We start from the raw sequence: 21405 nt of genomic DNA on the forward strand, positions 1-21405 counted from the left end.
CTGCGAATTTTGTAATTTCAGTTTTAATGAATGTTAATATTTAAAGGAACAATAAGAAAATAATTTCTGAGTGACTATCTGGCCGGGTCCTTCAACTCAGGGCCAGTACTCCCCTCGAGGTGGCCTTGGGTCCGTCTCACCCCAACTCGCCACCACCAGCCCAGGGTTACTGCACCATCCCTGGAAGTTCCCCTGTACCCACAACTCTGTGAATAGTCCTTTGCGTATAACCTCTCCTCTAATTACCCTTATCTGACTGGGTCATCTGTTTCCTGTTGGGACCCTGCATCATACAATGGCTTCACACTCTAACAGTCCAGAGGAGTTCCCACATCATGACATGCTTTATGCTTTGAGTATTATCTTTGGTTTTCTTTGCTATTTGTTGTTTTTGTATTTTTTGACTATCAGTGATGTTTACTATTTTTCATATGCTTATTAGGCATTTTAAATTTCCTTTTTCTGAAAATCACTTATGCCCTTTGCCCATTTCTCTATAAGATCTTAGATTTTTTTTAATAAGTTTGAATGATCTTCAAATATATCTGTCATTTGGATGAAAGGAATAAACATGTACTTGACTTAGCTTAAGCAAGAATGGGAGTTTAAGGACAGAGGGTCATCTCTCATGGAGCCTAAATGAAGGATTCAGCTGAGTGTTGGGAATGGACTAGAACTAGGGACTGGAGGGTCATAGTCAGATTGGGGAGTCCTCTTGATCCATAGTTCATTTCTCCTTTTCTCTGCATGTCAGCGTCATTCTGCTTTATCACTACAAAATGATTTGCACTGCTTCCTGGTCCACGGGGTAGAAAATGATCATTACCCAACAGCTCCAAGTGTATAACTCCACTATTCAAAAGGGCAGCCAGCAGAGATGGCAATCCTATACCCAATTCCAAGTTCCTCGGTCAGGTGACCAGTTGAATGAAAGTCATGTCCTACTAAGATGGCCAATTCTGTTATAACTGTGTATTTAAGAGCAAAGAAGTTTCGAGAGAAAGCAAGAGGACTAGCAGAGACCACAAAGATGTCTTCTAAAGTTTCAAAACCAAGAGCATTACCATGCTAAACTATAATAGTAATAGTTTTAATGGTCACTGCTGTGCCTACAAAGACCTTTTCTAAGATCCTATAGCTTTAAGTAAGCAGGATAATTATTAATATTAAGGTATTTCACTCTAATTCAGTTCCAAAGGTACATTCAGGTAATATAATTACTCTGTAAGAGAGGTTAGACTTGGATGTTCCCACATAATTGCAGGCATCACAACTGTCGATTACAAAACTTAGTCACTGGCATGAATTCAGACTTCACTAATTAAATGGAGGCACAATCCCACTAAATAAACCAGTTAAGTGAAACTGCCTGGGTTCATTACAAAGTGACTTTCATATGTGAAGAAGGGCTACAACCTGTTAAAAGAGCACTGGTGCTTAAAGCTCAAATGGACACCAGTTATGAGCAGCACGCCTGGGTCACTTCCAGGCAAAACCTCACAGCAAACATTCTAAACCTGTAAACCTTCACAGAAAGATTGATAATATCATACAAATAAAAGGCCAAAACACAAACCACCCCAACTAAATAGTTAATACACTATGAACAATCCAAAGCCTTTTCTTGGTGGAGAAGGCAGACGGTAACAGGTGGTCAGCAAGGGAAGAACAGCAGTGGATCAATTCTGAGCTAGCTGTTTGGGTTTATCAATCCTCAGACTGCAGCAGTTTCTGACTCTGTGAAGGATATCAAAGGCTGTATACCTGAGGGACCTCATAGAGATGAAAGGAACCTCAGAGTTCACCTCTGCTGCCCTCCCATTTTGACCTGGACCCCACCCAGGTTCCAACCAATCCTACTTAAGCCTACTTCTTGGCTTCTCAATAATCCACGCCTCAGCATCCTATCTACTCAGTCTAACTTCCTCATGCACTTATAGGTCTCACACTTCATTTTTTAAATCTCTCTCTCTGCTTTATCTGTTCTCATTTGGGTTGCATTCTCTGTTCCTAGAACAGTCAAGTTCCCTGATCCCTGGTCTAGACTACAGCATTGTATTCAAAATGACCACTCCTTTACCAGTCCTTCAACCACAGCCTGGCCTCTGTCTCCCATCCCACCTTGGCCTGACCTGTGAGTGCAGCTGCCACTTCCAAGTACTGCACAGGTGTTACCTCACCCCTCCTGTGAGGCTTATCAACTTACTGCCTGTAAGCTCCAAATTCACCCTTTTTCACTGCTCTGTGAAAATGAATCTGGGTTCTTCAGATATTTTTCCTTTGCTGGTTGGCACTAAAGTCTTGTCCGTAGGGGTGCTGAAGAGACACTGAAGGAGGAAAAGGGGGTTTGCTTCCTGTTTCTGGTGTCCTCACTGAGCAGGCTCCTGCAGCACCAGAGGATTCCCCAGTGCTTCTTTGGCTTCTGCTTGAGTTCCTCTAGTAACTTAAGAGTCCTGTATTTAAGGACAGTCTATCCAGTCTCTTCAATAAGAGATGCTGGGAAAACTGGAACATGTAAAAGAATGAAATTTTCTCATTCCATATACAAAAATAAACTCAAAATAGATTAAAGACCTAAGTGTAAGACAGGAAACCATAAAACTCTCAGAAGAAAACGTACCTAGCACATTCTTTGACATAAGTCTTACCAATATTTTTTGGATCTGTCTCTTCAAGCAAGGGAAACAAAAGCAAAAATAAACAAATGGGACCTAATCAAACATAAAAGCTTTTGCACAGCAAAGGAAACCATCAGCAAAATGAAAAGACAACCTACTGAATGGGAGAAGATACGTGAAAATGATATTTCTGATAAGGGGTTAACATCCAAACTATACAAAGAGCTCATACAACTCAATATCAAAAAAACAATCTGATTAAAAAAATGGGCAGAAGACCTGAATGGACATTTTTCCAAAGAAGACAAACAAATGGCCAACAGGCACATGAAAAGATGTTCATCATCACTAGTCATCAGAGAAATGAAAATCAAAACCACAATGAGCTATCATCTCACGCCTGTCAGAATGGCTATCATCAAAAAGACAACAAATAATAAAAGTTGGCAAGAATATGGAAAAAAGGAAACCCTACTACACTGTTGGTGGGAATGTAAATTGGTATGGCCACTATGCAAAACAGTATGGAGGGTCTTCAAAAAATTAAAAATAGAACTATCACATGATCCAGCAATTCCAATCCTGGGTATAAATCAGAAGAAAATGAAAACACTAATTCGAAAACATATGCACTCCAATGTTCATGCAACATTATTTACAATTGCCAAGATATGGAAGCAAACTAAGAGTCCATCAACAGATGAACGGATAAAGAAGATTTGGCATATACATGCACAATGGAATATTACTCAGCCATAAAAAAGAATGAAAAATTTCACTTGTGACAAGATGGATGGATCCTGGAGGGTATTATGCTTAGTGAAGTTATGTCACACAGAGAAAAACAAATACTGTACTTTTTCACTTGTATGTGAAATCTAAAAAATAAAACAAATGAATATAACAAAACTGAAACAGACTTGCAGATACAGAGAACAAACTAGTGGTTATCAGTGGGGAGAGGGGTTGGGAGAAGAGCAAGATAAGGAAAGGGGATTAAGAGGTATAAACTAGTAGGTGTAAAATAAGATACACGGACTCTCCTGGCAGTGCAGTGGCTACGAATCCACCTGTCAATGCAGGGGACACAGGTTCAAGCCCTGGTCCAGGAAGATTCCACATGCCGTGGAGCAACTAAGCCCGTGCGCCACAACTACTGAGCCTGCACTCTAGAGCCCGTGACCCACAGCTACTGAGCCCGTGTGCCACAACTACTGAAGCCCACACACCCTAGAGCCTGCACGCTGCAACTACTGAGCCCATGCACCACAACTACTGAAGCCCACTCACCTAGAGCCCGTGCTCCGCAACAAGAGAAGCCACCACAATGAGAAGCCCGCGCACTGCAACGAAGAGTAGCCCCCGCTCTCCATAACTAGAGAGAGCCCACGTGCAGCAACGAAGACCCAACGCAGCCAAAAGTAAAATATAAATAAATTATTTAAAAAATAAAATAAGATACAAAGATGTAAGCTACAGAACAGGGAATACATTTTATTATTCCCAATATTTTATAATAACTTTAAATGGAGTATAATCTATAAAAATATCAAATCACTATGTTGTAAACCTGAAACTAATATAACACTGTAAATCAACTATACCTCAATTAAAGAAAAAAAGCATTCTATGCATTGGTGGACAGGCAGAATATATCTAGTTTCTTAAACTAAGCTGAACTCTGCCCTCCTATTCTGCCCAATCTTAGGGGTAATTTCCTTGCTCTGAAGCAACACAGAATGACAAATATTTCACATAATACCTTCTCAGATGTTTGAAAACAGATTTTGCTTCTTCTTTGCCTTCTTTTTCACCAGATTAAAAATATCCATTCCCTGAAATCATCTCTGATATAAATCCTTAACACCTTAACTGCCTTCTGGATGCACTTCCCTGCCACCAGCTTGTCAGCGTCCCTTCTAAAGCACTGCCCCTGTAACAAAACATAAGACCCCGATGCAGTCTGACAAGCCTGGTGCAATGTAATGGGACTATCACTTGCGGTGATTAAGACTCTGCACCTCCCTTCAATCAGTTAGGAGCCAAACTAGAGTTCTGGAAATTCAACATTCAGAGGTGGCTTGTGGGTGAACTGAAACTCCCAGATCCCCTGCACACAACTAACTACCAAGCAGGATTTACTCATCCTACACTTTTTTCCTCCATCAAGAGAGACTGCCTTCTTCTAGCACTGCTAAATTGTTTTTTTCCCTACTATTCTTAAAGCAATAGCCCAGATTAATCTGCTGCAGTATGGAATGAGAATAAGAAGCCTCCAGTAAAAGACAATTCCATACGACCTAGGATGAACTTTTATGTTTGGATACTGCCAGGCCAGGCACAGTTCAAAATATTGTAATATGTTCATTTTGGTGATAATATTTCCAATTATATATATTTATATATATCTTATATATATTACATAATATTATATATATACATACACACACACACACACACACAGCCCTTTGGACAACTCTTTCATTGAAGGCTCATTTAATGTTTCATAGACAATATAGTGTCCAAGTTCAAGAAATGTAGAGGAATCTATGACAATCTAGCCATTTAATTATATAAAACAATAACTATGTTGAAGTGCATGAAAAGCAATGAGAAAGGAAAACGTTTCTAATATTCCAAAGTCAAAGTTACACATTTAAGACTGATCAATAGTGATATCCAAGCCTGACAAATTAAAATTAAAAAGCCTGTGATTAAAAGGATGTGATTAAGTAAATAATGTGGTGAGGAGACAATATACAAGGTCCTACTAATAAATCTCTTTCTGAATATGCCCTGAACTATAGTAGATTAGTCTCACTATTATGTTATATACTAAGATACATTTAATTCAAAGACTCAGCATCTTTCAACCATCTTAAGCATCTACTTAAGATTTCCCTTTTTTCAGACCATATTTATAACAGGCTAGCGTACAAAATGCCACTAAATTCATATACTAGATATGCATGATCTTTTATAACTTTCACTATTGCTCTTTTATCTATTAATCACAATTCCTCTAAAGGAAGTCCTTCCCTAAGACTACATTGTCAGCATCTTCTCTCAACTATACTTCTTTTCCTCCTTATCAGGTGTCAGTGCACAAACTTGAATTCTGGCTTCAAATTCTAATTAAACCATTAGAATTTATTTCTCTCTCTTCCTTAGCTTAGAGTGTACAAGTGAGACTACACCCTTTCCTATTAAGTTACAGCCCCAAGGGCAGCTTATAATGAAGCCAACGAAGTGTCAAATGTTCCTGTTCTAACCTAAATTAAAAATGCTGAATTTCCACCATTTCCTTTTTAAGTTTTCCAGGGAGAAATAGTTTCCCCGTAAATATCTACTGCTGAAGAACTCATACAAACGAAGCACAGTAGAGCCTTGAAAATTCAGTGCTCACAAAAAGCAAAACTGTCCTGTTTCTAGTCAAGGGGAATGCAGCAGAACATCTAAATGTCCACTAAAATCCTATCTCCCTTCTTCCATGGTTACCAAGTGTTCACTGGAATGTGGCTCCCAGCCACATTCTACATCTCTCAGCCCCCTTGCAGCTCAATATGGCCATCTGACCCGTTCAGTGAAATATTCAATGGAACATGAACATAAGCGTTATGTGACATCTCCAGGCCTAGCCCGAAACCCCTTGCAAGGCTAAAAAAACCCTTCCATGCTCTTTTGAGTTTGGAAGCCATGTGTTGAAGACGACAGAGGAACTGGTCAGCTTAGGGTCCCTGAATGACTGTGGAGCAGACCTACTGCTGACCTGAAAAGCTACCTCAGAACCATTTCCTGAGAGAGAAAACTGACTTAAAGAATACAGAAGTTCAAGTACTATTGAGTCTCTTGTTTCAGCAGCACAGCTTATGCTAATCAACAGAGATAATAGAAAACTCATTAAAAAAAAAAAAAAAGGTTTGGGGAAAGAAAATGGAGGAAAACCATACATAATGACTGTAACCTCTAATGCTGGGTTCACATGAAAGACAAACGGTGCCCGTGGTTAAATAATTCCAAAGAGAAATAACCTACTGGAATAAATGCCTGGGCCAATGCACAGCCTCTTGAAGATTGCTCAGCCAAGTCTTCACCTCTTCACCCATCACGTCACCTCTCCCACAGGAATAAGAACTCACCACAGGACTCTGACTCTCCCCCTGATTTCAGACAGCAGCTCATTATCTTAGTCCCAGCTGTCCATTCTCTTCCTTCTCTCACGTGCCAGGCACTGTGGCCTCACGGTTAGATGTAAGCCTAATAGTGAAAAACGGCTGGAATTCCTACATGTCTTCACATTCTTCCTCTTGTTTGTCCAGTGTACCAGTTCCTGTTATTTCAGCTCCATGTACAGTGACCGTGACTTCATGACTGGTCCTCATTAATGTACTCACTTGCCTCATCCCACTATACATACACCGAAGTACTGAATCCAAATTCATCTTCTAAAATAACATTTCTATTGCTACTGCCAAAATCTTGGTATAGAGTCTACAGATCAGGGGCTGGCAAACTACAGCTGGCAAACGGGCTGAATCTGGTCCGTTGCCATTTTTGTAAATAAAGTTTATTGGAACACATCCATGCCCTGCATGGCAGCTTTTGCACTGCAACGGCAACACTGAGGAGCTGTGACAGCTCATAGGCTGCAAAGCCTAAAATGTTTACCATCTGGACCTTTATAGGAAACGTTTACCAACACCTGGTATAGACCAACATCATTTCTCAGAAAGACAATGGCAGCTATCGTCTTATACCTCATTCATTTAGCACCATTACAAGCACCTTTACTAGCAGAATAAGAAAAACCAAGATATATAAATATATATACATGGTGCCAAAATTTTAAAAGATATGGTACTTACTCTTCAGCAATTACTAGTGTCCAGAGAAAAAGAACATTCATGAGGGGGAGCAGGCGTGCTGGTAAGATACAGACACAAAAAGCCCTGATGTAAGGGAGTGTACAAGTACCAAACGAGTAGTAAAATGAGTCAACTAGGCAGACACAGGAAGGAAAGATGAGAAAAGAAAACGGGCAGAGGGCCTGAGTATACATTTTTCCAAAGAAGATATACAAATGGCAATATGTACAGGAAAAGGTGCTCAGCATCACTAATCATCAGAGAAATGAAAATCAAAACCACAATGAAGTATCTCCTCATACCTGTTAGAATGGCTCCATTCAAAAAGACAAGAAATAACAAGTGATGGTGAGGAGGTAGGGAAAAGGGAACCCTTGTGCACTGTTGGTGGGAATGTAAATTGGTGCAGCCACTATGGAGAACAGTATGGAGGTTCCTCAAAAAATTAAAAATAGAACTATCATATGATCCAGTAATTCTATTTCTGGGAAGTGGAAATGAAAACACTAACTGGAAAAGATGTCTGCACCCCCATGTTCACTGCAGCATCATTTATAATAGCCAAAACATGAAAACAACCTTAGTGTCCATCAATGGATGAATGGATAGAGAAAATATGGTGTACATATACACAGTGGAATATTATTCAGCCATAAAAAGAAGGAAATCCTGCCATTTGAGGGGTGGGTGAAATGGATGAAGGAGGCCAAAAGGTACAAACTTGTAGTTATAAAATAAATAAGTCCTGGGGATGTAATACACAGCATGGTGACTATACTTAATAATACTGCACTGTATATTTGAAAGTTGCTAAGAGTAAATCCTAAAAATTCTTATCACATGAAAAAAATTGTAACTATGTATGGTTATGGATGTTAACTGGACTTTTTGTGATGATCTTTTCATAACACATACAAATATCAAATTATTATACTATACACCTAAAACTAATGTAATGTTATATGTCAATTCTATCTCAATTTCAAAAAAAAAAAAGAAGGAAAGATGATTTCCATCTAGTAATCAAGACATGTTTTATTTATGAAAATGGTGAAGCCAAGGTCAGACTTCTAACCAGGAAAAGAACATGGGCATGGCAGGTGGAGACAGCACAAGGTAAACTGTTATTTATGCTCTATAAAACATATTCCACCCACGAATTGGTTGTTTTTCAACTTCAGGTTTCAACCATCAGTAACCATACTTTGGGCTTTTGTAGTGCTGCTTTCTGCGAGCCTCCAATAGCATCGGTCTCATAATGCCTCTGGCTTTTCTCCTTTTTTTTTTCTTTTCCTGCTCTTCTGCTTTAATCCTTCCATTCAGAGACTTCTGGTTGGGCTGCTCTTCCACTGGACAAGATAAGGCACAAGCTAAGCTTGTGTAACAAAGAGACATAAAAGCACACGGGACTCAAGAGAGACGTTTGTTTTTCTGGTAGGTAGGCAGTTGAGGGTAAGAGGACATTAATGCCATCCAGGGATGCAGGTCCCTTCTATCTAGTTGTCCCACCATCATCTAGAGGGTTATATGCCTCCACAGGGTCCAGGCTGGCTCACCCCTTCCACATCTACAATGCAGCCCATGGGAGAGAGTAAAAGGTAGGAGAGAGAAATCAGTTTCCTAATTCAGGATGTGAACAGAAATTACACTTCTATGTCACATGAGATATCCAGAACTTGGTCACATGCTAGCTGCAAAGAAGGCTGAAGAACGTAGTATCTAGGAATGGTCCGATACACTAGAGCTGGAGTGGCAAGATTAGTTATACCTGAGGAAATAGGCTCGGAAGTAAGAGGATTTCATGTATTTTTCAACATAATCCATCCCCAATCTAATTTTTTAATGCAGTGCTCCCCAAACTGTATCCTGTAGACCACTCTCTTGGGAGAAGTTACTAGGAATGCTGTGGAGTAATAGAGATCTGTGATCAACCTCCTTCCTGCTCTCAGATCATCCCAATGCCCATTAGCAAAAGTATGTAGTGAAGGAACACATCTAACTTGGTATGGCTTAACCCAGAATTCTTCAAACTTATAAGAACAGGGCATTTGTTTTTCTGAAACATCTATTAACATCCTAGGAGTCAATGTCCTACAGGATATCAGTTTGTGATACAGAGTTTAATTTAATAAACATAATTCCTACAGGTTTTAATATGGTGTCTAAAACTCTAATACAAGTCAAATCAAGGACCACACTTCCCAGAGAACACTTCCTGCTGCCTCATCAGAGTGCTTACTAGACCCCCAACTCCTTTCAGATTCCACCCTCTGTGCTTATGCCCATTCTTCCTACTCCAAATATGTCTGCTAAGCCCTTCCTTACCCTGCTCTCAGAGCTTAGTCGAAATCTCACCTCTTTTCATCTCTCCAATTTCTAATGATGTTTCTTCTCTGAATTCTTTTAGTATTTATTGTCTCTGATATTTGACTCTCATGAGCCAACTGGTGAATGAACATGTATGTATCTCTTTTACGTGTCTTGTCTTCCACATAACTTTTAAGGATCTTCTCTGCAAGCTTTCAGACCTAGCATGAAGCACCGCAACTCCTACACTGAGATCTCAGGGCTTAGATAAGAGTCGAAACCCACTTTAGACACAAGGGAAATATGAGCCATTAAAATGCGACAGACCAGGGCTTGGCTCTGAAAGACCAAAAGCATGAGAAGTGGCACCTACATCTCAGAGTAGACGAACCTAACACCAGGATGGGGGAAATAGAAGCCAAACTTTCAGCTAAAACATTTTGAGGAATCAAGCCAGAACCAGCTCTTGAAGCTCGTGAGGGTGATGGCAGCACAAGTTCAGGTAGCAGCTGGAACCTCCACTGCCATCCTGTTTACCCCCTCTGTCCCCAAAGTCCAGAAATGCTGGGACAGTGGCATGGATCTTCTGGATTTATCAAAAGTTCCTATTTAAAGACCTCAGATTCTAGGCTGTACAGTAAAAGAGATGAATGGCAACCACTATACAGGTTTACTGATCCAATATTTGAACATTCAACAGTATTCAATACATTTTGCTATGTACCCTGAAGGCACTTCCTTAACCAGCCCCCAAGTTCTGGAAGGCCAATGGATGACAATCTTACTCATGGCAATTCCATGCTCTAGAGGAATATGCCCCGCTTCTGCAGTGGTAATGGGGGCCTTGTAATAGGTAAAGGTCTGCATGTTTCTTAATGTCAAAAATGATATTCTTTTTTTGGGGGGGCGGTTTCCAAAAGGTTAATTTTATATTTTTCCCAGGAAAATATAAAATTGTATCTTACAAATAATAAGTTTTATAATTGATTTTAAAATTACCATTCTAGCTCGTGCACTACAACTACTGAGCCTGTGCTCTGGCGCCCGCGAGCCACAACTACTGAGCTCACGGGCCACAACTACTGAAGCCCACGTGCCTAGAGCCCGTGCTCCGCAACAAGAGAAGCCACCACAATGAGAAGCCCGTGCACAGCAACGAAGAGTAGCCCCCACTCGCTGCAACTGGAGAAAGCCTGCTCGCAGCGACAAAGACCCAACGCAGCCATAAATAAATAAATAAAATAAAATTACCATTCTAAATTATTTAAGTTTTCATGACTGAGCTTTTAGTACGAACACATAATTTTTGGCAATCACAAAACAGCATGTCACAAAACAAAAATCAATATGATCTAACACTCTGAGAATCCCATTTAGGAAAGTCCTCGTCAGTGGAGAAAAGCGCTGCCTTCCCCACATATAAACCATCATCCTAAATCACCACCACACTTTCAGAACAGCCAAGAAAACACTTATACACAAGGTTGTCCTTACAGAATTTATGTTTCACTAAACTATGTTGATTATGTCCTTTAAAAATCCTGATGTGAAAGCATATCTACAACAAAACAATTAACCAAAATATAATTGAAGATTGCTGCTTTCTTTCACTAGAAAATACAATACATACAAAGATTACTTTGATTAACTTTAAAAAATCTTCAATATTCAAGCCTCATATCACAAAAGGTGAATAATAACGATTTAGGTGCCCTCCCTGGCTAGAGTCAGTGGGGAAGAGGAAACTGAGAAGTTCAGACCTGAAGAGAATACACCATTAAGGAGTCTATATGATATTTAGCTCTTTATCATCTATTCCTTCATTCCTCTACCCAACAAGCATTTATTACGCACCTACTGTGACGGGGCAGAAGCCATCAGAGATAAGGAGAAATTGGGGATTGACATGTGTACACTGCTATAGTTAAAACAGATAACCAACAAGGACTTACTGTATAGCACAGGGAACTCTGCTCAATATTCTGTAATTACCTAAATGGGAAAAGAATTTGAAAAAGAATAGATACATGTATATGTATAACTGAATCACTTTGCTGTACACCTGAAACTAACACAACATTGTTAATCAACTATATGCCAATATAAAATAAAAATTAAAAAACAAACAAAAAACCAAAGGGCTGAGAGAATCCAGGTGGGAAAATCATATGAACCCAACTAACTATAATACAGGGTGAGATGAAGTACTGCAGTTACCGTGGGAGTGAAAAGGAAGGTGTAATTAATTCTGCAGGCAGAGACCTGCAGAAACCACATAAAAACTGGGGTGAGGTGGGGGTGGGTAGGTATTGGAACTCAGCCTTGGGGATGAGAATTCAGGAAGGTGAAGAGGGAGGGTGATGGGGGCGGGGGCAATGCTGCCCAGGGAACATCATAACCGCCACCAGGGACAAGCCACAAGGAGAGGTACTAGTCCATTGTGGCCAGATGTGGGCCTAGCAGGGCATGGAGTAGCAGGTGGGACTGGAGGGATGAAGCCACACGATTTCTGGATCAACTGTTGCTTATGTTTTACAGCTGGCTTACCTTGGTTTCGGTAATAACAAACCCACAAAAGCGTATTTACAAGGTCAAAAGAAACCATACTTTCTCCTGAAAAACGAAAATTGCTTCATGATGCATTATCTGAAACATTCCCAAAGCAGAGTTGCAGAAATGAGTTATCAGACTATAAAATGTCACAACAAATATCCTCTAGCAAGGGCTTAGACAGCCAATGAATGCTATGCTGATCTGTTTGCACACATTTTCTAAAAAAAATTTTTTTTCAGGTTTATGGCCACATTACTGTCAGTCTCTCTAATAAAAATGCACACTTGTATTCCAGTTGCATTACTGGCGGAAAAAGCAGTTATTCACCAACAGCTTTTAAAATCCCCTCTTCAAATAGCCCACTCCCCTACTAGGGAAGCTCATATACCAAAACAAAATATTTAACAAAAGGGACAGCCACACATGAACACACACACACACCAACACACACACAGTCAGAAAAACAACAAGAATTCATCAAGAAGAATGATAACTTCTTTCCTCCAAACAGGTTCAGGGCATTTATTGTTTATTGTTATGCCTAAGAGGTTGAAAATAAGCAAATCCATCTTTTGGTCCCAGAAATGAGATTTGAGCAATGCATTCATTATAAAAACACTCCTACTTCAGCAAAATAATTGAGAGTTCCCAGTGGAGTTAAATATTTTAGGATTACCACCTGTGTCCACAGCACTTTTATAAACCAAACCGCCTTCTCAACCTGGTAAATACCGTAAGACCCTCAGACAGAACCCAGATTCATGGTGTGACCCTTGTCAATCTGGAAGACTTTTTCCTCCCTTAAGTCTGCCACAATAAAACCTTGTGCACCTGTCAGTTTCTTAATATGAGGTGCAATGTTTTATGTTACTTCTTGTTTCTGCTCACAGGCTATAACAATTTCAACTCGAGCTCCATCTCTCACCTCTCTTTTCACTGCTCCCTATTTCTGGCCCTCAAATGAGAGATATTCTCTTCAATGGACTTTGTTGATAGTGCAGATTTCACATATCATTTCTCATCAGTATTGTGAATCCTACATTGAGCTCTAGTTATCCTCAAAAGAGCTGCCAAACAAAAGCCTGCACTGCATGCTCTCCATTCCCGCAAACTAAGGTTAAAATGATGTAAAATCAAATAACATCATTTATGAGTTAATTTACATAGGGAACTCAGAATTAAGAGATTTAACAGGACTTAGTAGTTGACCCAAACTCGATTTTTACCCAGGTGAGGAAAGTGGAGGTAGCAAGGAAATAGGAAGATTTAGAACAGGTGAGGGTGGTAAGAAGAAAAAAGGTGAGAGGAGAGTAACCACCACCTTTAAGAGACAACAATATTTGTCAATTAAATTAATATTTAATAAATTAAATATTAAATAAATTATTTAATATAAATAAATATTTAATAAATTAATATTAATTAAATTAATATTGTCAATTAAAACAAAAAGAGAACCATAGCATCAAAAGTAGATTCTTAGAGCAACTCAATTCAGTGCAGTCAGTATGTGTGGAGCACTTTCTGTGAGTGAAGCACCAAGGATACCATGAACAAGAAGCCTGGTTTGCCGCGCTTCCACCATTAACTACTTAGAACATATTTGTTCGAACACCAAAGAGCTGATTTTTGAAATTTAATAAAATCTTATTTATGCACCACTTTTTCCCATTAAAAGAGATCACAGAAAAATGAGTGGGGATATGAGTGGAGGGAAAAATGAAGGCAGAGAGGATGAAACCATAAGTATGGTAAACACATAAAAGGCATGTCACAAGGTCTTAAACATTTGTTAGAAGGTGGGTTGAAACTCTGACCGTAAGCTTTCTGGCAGCCAGTGCGTAGAGAGAACACCCGTGGCTGTATACCTCACTGCATAATAAACCCCAAATCAGTTCAGGAGAAACCCAATTCTAAGACTAAGACTAGACAGCAGTTTCTTTCATGGGTCCTCGTAAAGAGTACCTCTTAACTGCCTACCAAGTTTCATAGGCCTGTTTCTTAAAAGATATGCCAATGAGGAAAGTTTAGTAAAACATTTGGGTGAGGGATCCCATACCACACAGTCTAAATACCTAGCTCAGAGAACAGAGCTGGTGTTTGTTTTAAAAACCAGGAAAATTAATACTGTGGTAAGTTAAATGGGATCAAAAATTAGATACTTCTAGAATATAGCTAAGATAATGCTATTTTATTATCTATTGGTTTATAGCCTACACGTTAGGCCAAGATGTCTACTATATAATGGCTTTAGAGTTCTAATGCTAGATTCTCTTGAATAAGCGACAATTCACAGTTGAAATCACTGGCAATGACAGAATTAAGTATTAGAACAAGACAATGCATAATTCCTAAGAGAATACTATTATGCCATGCTCGCTCCATGTCAAATAAATTCCAATTTCTTTTTAAAGGGGAAAAGTTATTACAATCATTAGTTACAACTGCCACTTTACTGGCTGCCTAAGATCATAAAAGAGGATTTTCAGCCATTAAGACAAACATTCTGACACTGACAATATTTTATTATTTTATAATATTTACAACCCGCGGTAAAATAACAAAATGGCAATTTTAGAGATGGAAAGGGCTTTTGAGACCACTTAGACAAATCTTGTTTTTAAAAGGGAGTAAAACAGGCTCAAAGTAGACTGAACGACTTGGCTAAGTTCAGGAGCTAAGTGGTGGCAGGGCCGGGTTAGCCCTCAGATGTCCCAGTTGCCTAATACCAACTGAATTAGCTGCTCATTTCTATTCTATGAAGTAAATACATCTGGTTTATATAGCTATTAGATTAACCAATATTTAGCCTCTGGTTTTCTGCCGTAGCTTCATAGGGACCTCATTCAATAAATATTTATCTGCCAAGCCACAAAATGATTTCCCAGCTTAGAGCTTGCTGTAAAACAGGATACTGTTAAATTGCAATAAACAGTAAAGTAAAACAAAAACAAAAATAAGCAAACAAAAAACCCAGCCCTAATACCTACATGCTGGGAAGGTAGTAATGTTTAACATTTAATAGACAAACCGGTCTAAAATTACTTTGAGACCAAAGCATCCATGTCTTTTCTACAATGTAAGTACAATCACCAATACAATCACTGTCCTCAGGAGAGAGCTCTGAAACGAGGATTATAGTATACAACGTACCAGTTACAAACACATGAGGTAGAATCATAGGAACGTGTCAAACGAGGATGACATGTTTATTAAATTCAAAAGTTGAAAACAACTTCTAAATTAACATTTGGTGGTGGCATTATAACATGTATATGCTTTGTTTCTATGAGTTAAAAAAAAAAGCACACTCAATACTTAAACTTCTCTGCAAAGTACACCTGATTTTTAAAAAATTTTAAACATAGCCAATGTAGGGACCCAAATACTGTACTGGAGGCTTGAAATCACATCAGGGAGTCTCTCCAACTAAGTAGCAGAAGAACCCAATTAAGAAAGGCACAACCAGGCAAGAGCTTTCTGTTTAGTGATAATTTATCAGGCACCATGATCACTCAAAGCTGCGTCCTGGAGAACAAGACAGGCAGCAGGAGCTGTGGATTGCTGGGACAACCACTCAGCCACAGCCCTGCGGACAAGCAGAGATGCTGCGACTGGAACGTAACCATGGACAACAGGCCATGCCTTGGCCAAAGGTAATATGGCGTGCTCTGGCTTTCTTATGCTTCAGACTAAGACTTATCCTTCAGACATATGTCCTTTAAAAAGCAATTCTGGGCTTCCCTTGTGGCGCAGTGGTTGAGAATCTGCCTGCCAATGCAGGGGACACGGGTTTCAGCCCTGGTCTGGGAAGATCCCACATGCCGCGGAGCAACTGGACCCGTGAGCCACAACTACTGAGCCTGCGCGTCTGGAGCCTGTGCTCCGCAACAAGAGAGGCTGCGACAATGAAGAGGCCCGCGCACCACGATGAAGAGTGGCCCCCACTCGCCACAACTAGAGAAAGCGCTCGCACAGAAACGAAGACCCAACACAGCCAAAAATAATAAATAAATAAATAAAAATTAAAAGGAAAAAAAAGCAATTCTGCTATAGTAAACATACCCATGTTGACAAACTTCTTTTCTACCCCAAAACACTGGCAATTACTCACCTACCATGTGAAGCATAAAAACTGTCTATTTTTCAAAATCACTAATTGCTCCTGTAAGGCACACTCCTACTTTCAGAAGAGGCCAAATATAATTGGGAATGCTTACTTGAGATACTGTTAATGACAAGTCCTTTCAAGCTAGGATTTTATGAGCTGTCAGGTCACATGTATCACTTCTTGTTTTCCTGCTGCTTTCAGAGGCTCTAGGGATCTGAATGTTTACAGCAAAAATGTATGGAAATAACACCTGTCTTTAGCCACAGGACTTTTCATATCAAATGGGGCAATCACAAAACAGTGAGACCTTAGAATGAAAGATGTCCCTACAACCAGTTAATTTGATTTGCAGAAAATGGTTTAGTAGCCCCAGCTAAAACTCCTAGGCAGCCAGGATATTTCTGTCAGTTTCTTTATGGTACAATTTCAAAGAGCATATAAAGAAGCACACTCAAAGCTTCTCTTTATTCTTTGGGGGTCTTTAATCAGACAAGTGAAATGATGGAAACATTTCTATTTCTAAGGTTCAGCAAATTGACTTAATAGCATGGACAGTCAAGACCTAAAACAAAAATCTGCAAATTAGAAACAGTCAAACATAAGGCTTCTTAAGAAGATTCCCCTATGATTAAGCCTAATAAGCCCCACTGTATCATTTTCGACCTCTTTTAAAAGAGTATCCAATTCCTGCTGGGGCATGTAACGGCACTACCCTGGATAGCATCAGGTGGGAAACATGGAGAAGAGTTTAGAGTTGATAATCTGAGAAAGAGCAGCCAGTCTTAGGATCCATAAACATTCTACTCAAAATGTTAAATAGATTTAACAGAAAAGTGAATCAATCATTTAAGTTTAAATGGTGTACAGTGAAGGGGGTTCCTTGTATTGGGTTGTTTTACTGTTTGGTATATCTTTGACTGTAAAGTGCAACATTTATAATAAAAACACAAATTTCACAAAATGAAAAAAGCCTCACTCTCCCATTAGTCTATTAAGTCTACCCTTTTACATTTTAAGAAGTTTGCCCCTGTCCTAGTTATAAGGAACAAAATGCCCTTCCTCATCCCCTTTCTAACATTCAGGGAAGGCATTTAAAAAATGCACTTAAACATTTCTTCCACCATTCCAAACTCTGAAGCCCTGAGAGAGCTGGAGGGGGAAAAAAAAGAGAAAAAATGAACAGGACGTGGAAGTGACAAGATACTGGTAATGACATCGCTTACTTTCTGCTTTTCTTTCAAACTGCACAACTAGAAGAAAAAATAAATCTTTTCCCGGTTAACAATCTGAAACTGATTTATGAGGGTGGGGAGCCGGTGCTGGGAACTAAAACGCAAAACACGCCCTCCGCAACCGCGCACACCTGGAAGGCTCTAGTTTAAAGGCTGTCTTTCCTCATCAGGCTCAGAGTCAGGGCTCCTGGGCGCCTGTCAGGCTCCATCACAATCCCAGTCACAATCAGTACTTTCCCCCGTCTTCCTGTGTCTTTTTTAGTGCACATCCACTCTCCTCCCTCCTCCCAAGCGACGGCTCTTCACAGACCACAATACAACTGTGTCAGGCCAACCGTTACTCACCAGCACACACTCATGATTCCCCCGTCTCTCGAGTCTCGGAACAAAACGCGAATTTTTCTTCCCTCTTTGAAAGGGAGGTGCTCGCGGTTTTCAGGATGGAAATTCCACTCTCCTACGACAGTGCACACTCGGGGCACTCACTCTGCTCGCGCTACCGTTTTCTTAGCCCTTTTCGGCCATTTCGGCACCGACGATCGAGCCGACAGCAAAACGGCTCTGAAAACTTATTCAAGACCGTAGTTTGGACGCGGAGAAACTGCCTGCCGGGGTAACTGTGCTGCTCCCCGGGCCGCAGCCCCATGGTTCCCGCACCCCAACTTAACCGAGGTGATGCGCCGGCGCAACGTCCTTTCCTTCCTGGCCTTTCCTTCCCTCGGCCCCTGGGGGTGACCCCGGGGCCCACTTCCGCGGCCCGGGCGACCACCTGTCGGGGGCCTCCCGCGCGCGAAGCCGGGGAGCCAGCAAAACGCAGTGAACGTCCCGGCCGCTGGGCTTTCGCTCCCGCGGAAGTTGCCCCACGCAAACTTTTCCAGCCGCCTCCCCCCAGCTCCCCCCACGACCACGGCGCCGGGTTCGGGCATAACCTGGGGCATCAGCGGTCGCGGATGCGTTCGGCCTTGGGTTCCTGGGGTCTGCAGCAGCCGCGCGCGCCAGGGCCAGGGGCCCCTCCGGAGCATCATTCCGCCCGGCGCGGCGCTCCCGCCCCAGTCAGCGGGCCATCCTCCGAGCCGGACGACTGGGAGAGGGCGTTCCCGGTGGGCGCAGCCTCGCCGGGACCCCGCCTCCCAGCGCAGCGCAGCGCGGGGCGGGCTAAAGGGAGGGTGTGTCACTCTCCTCTCGTCTTCGCACGCAACTGGGCGCCAGACTGTTTTCTTTCCTCCGACCAAAATTTTAAAAGGGAAGGGGTACCCAAAGAGAGCGCGGGGGAACCGCCCTCCGCATCTCGGGTTTCCAGGGGCAGCGCGGACGCTGGGACGGCCTCCCTTCTTCCAGTGGAAGCCCCTTCTGAAATGAACGAGAGCGGGCCCCTCGCACCTTGCGGGCTGTTGATTTCAAAACTCGCGAGTAATTCTGGGTACTCAGTGCCCCTGGGGCCGTCTGCTGCCTTCCACCCCGCCGGCAGGGAGGCGCGGGCCTGAGTGGCCATCTGGAGAGAGGCAGGGTCTCTCTGGAAGTTTCCCTCCTGGACTGAGAGGAAAGGAGGGAGAGAAGCAGGTCCACCAAGGCGCCACCTCTCAGTTGGCTCAGTGCCGGCTGCGGGCTGCGCTGCTCATTGTTGAGCGCTGTGACGGTCACCCCAGACCTACCTCTGCCAGACATTTGCGGTGACCCACCCAGAGCTCTTTGGGACGATCTCTCCCACAGTCGAATTGGCTTCTCCTTTGAAGCACGTTTTTAACTGAAGGAGCTAAGGAACAGGAACTGTCTTCTCGACAGCTGGGAAATCTAATGTTTTGTCTTGGAGACTTATTGTTTGTGAAAACAAACACAAACCATTTAAGAGCAACCTAGTCCAACTTTCAAATAGCTTACTTACAACAGAGTTGCTAGATAAAATACAGAATGCCCAGTTAAATTTGATTTTCAGGTAAACAACAAATAATATTTTTAGCATAAGTATGTCCCAAATATTGCATGGGTCACACTTATACTTTTCTATGAAATACTTGGGATATACTTATACTAAATTATGTATTGATTATCTGTTATTCACATTTACCTGGGCATCCCATATTGTTATTTGCTAAATCTGCAAGAGGCTTGAGTTAATGAATCAAAGCTGGCAAACAATGCAACAAGTGGCAAATCTCACCTGATGACGATCTCCTTTCTTTATTGGAAAAAAGATGTAAGTTTCTATGATAGCAAAAACTTTGTCACCACTTAAGGCTGATTCATATGTGTTAATGAGCATCTGTGTTTCAAAATACTGTTGCCCTGCACAGATAGTGACGCATTAAACATTAAGTCCACGTGGGAAGTAATTTACCTTACCTGAGTCCTTTCCTTCTATCTGCTAGTGCTCCAAATGAGAGATTTGTCTACCGTGAATAAAGCTGCAATAAACATGGGAATGCACGTATCTTTTTGAGATACTTATTTCATTTCTTTTGGATATATATCTAGTAGTGGGATTGCTGGATCTATATGGAGTTCTATTTTAATTTTTTGAGGAACCATTATACTGCTTTCCATAATGGCTGCACCAATTTACATTCCCACCAACAGTGTAAAAGAGTCCCCTTTTCTCCGGTAGCCATAATATGGAAACAACCCAAGTGTCATCAAAGGATGAATGGACAAAGAAAATGATATATAGATGTTGTTTATATATATAATGGGATATTATTCACCAATAAAATAGAAGGAAACCCTGCCATTTTGACAATATAGATAAACCTGAAGGACATTATGCTAAGTGAAATAAGTCAGAAAGACAAATACTATATGATCTCCCTTATATGTGGAAGCTAAAAAAGTCAAATCCATAGAACCAGAGAGTAGAACAGTGATTTCCAGGGGCAGGAAGGTGGGGAAAATGGGGAGATGTTGGTCAAAAAGTACAAACTTTCAGTTACAAGATGAATCAGTTCTAACAACCTAATGTACAGCATGGTGACTATAGTTAATAGTACTGTATTATACACTTGAAATTTGCCAAGAGAGTAGATCTTAACTGGACTAACCACACCAAAAAAAAAAAAAAAAAAGGTAACTCTATGAGGTGATAGATGTGTTTATCAACTTGATTGTGTTCATTCACAATGTATACGTATATCAAACCATCGCATTGTACATTTAAATATATACACTTTTTATGTCAGTTAATTATACCTCAATAGAGCTGGGAGGGGGGTTGGAGAAAGAAGAGTTTCATTTGGAGAGAAATGGAGAACAGGAGGAGAAAATGTCCATTTTGAGCACAGAATCTGCTGCTATATCGTTCTAATACTCTTTTTCCAACAGGTTTTTGGGGGGCTACATTCCCTTCAATTGCCTTTTCATAGGACAACAATTTTGTAATACTTTCTATGGAGAGAATAGAAAAAATTAATGTCTTCTCTCTAGCATGCTGATTTGTTTTTACATATCATTGAGAGTTTAGAAAAGTGTTTTTAAGCATTAAAACTCACTATTGGTAATGTCATGTCAATTCTTATGATTGCTCTTAAATTTGGCAAAAGTTCTATCAAGTGTTTTTCATACCTGAGCTGTAACATTTGGAAGACTAGTCCACAAGTAGCTTCTGAGTCATTCATTCCAAGCATCATTTCTTTTTTGTTGTTTTAGGGGTTTTTTGTTTTTGATTTTTTGTTTTTGTGTGTTATTTTTGTTTGCTTTTTTGGCATCATTTCTGTTTACTAGCCACACAC

The 21405-nt window shown here is 40.8% G+C and overlaps 1 protein-coding gene across 1 annotated transcript in view; it reads right to left on the reverse strand.

The window, feature by feature from the left end:
- Nucleotides 1–18787, reverse strand: part of MCUB (mitochondrial calcium uniporter dominant negative subunit beta) — an 89715-nt gene extending 70928 nt beyond the window's left edge. The window contains 1 exon segment of the mRNA XM_082633138.1: nt 18616–18787. Coding sequence (XP_082489264.1) covers nt 18616–18711 — 96 coding nt within the window. The 5' untranslated portion in view covers nt 18712–18787.
- Nucleotides 18788–21405: the final 2618 nt, after the last annotated feature.

The sequence above is a fragment of the Mesoplodon mirus genome (assembly GCF_964341445.2).
Source record: "Mesoplodon mirus genome assembly, chromosome: 2".
Classification (NCBI taxonomy): Eukaryota; Metazoa; Chordata; class Mammalia; order Artiodactyla; family Ziphiidae; genus Mesoplodon; species Mesoplodon mirus.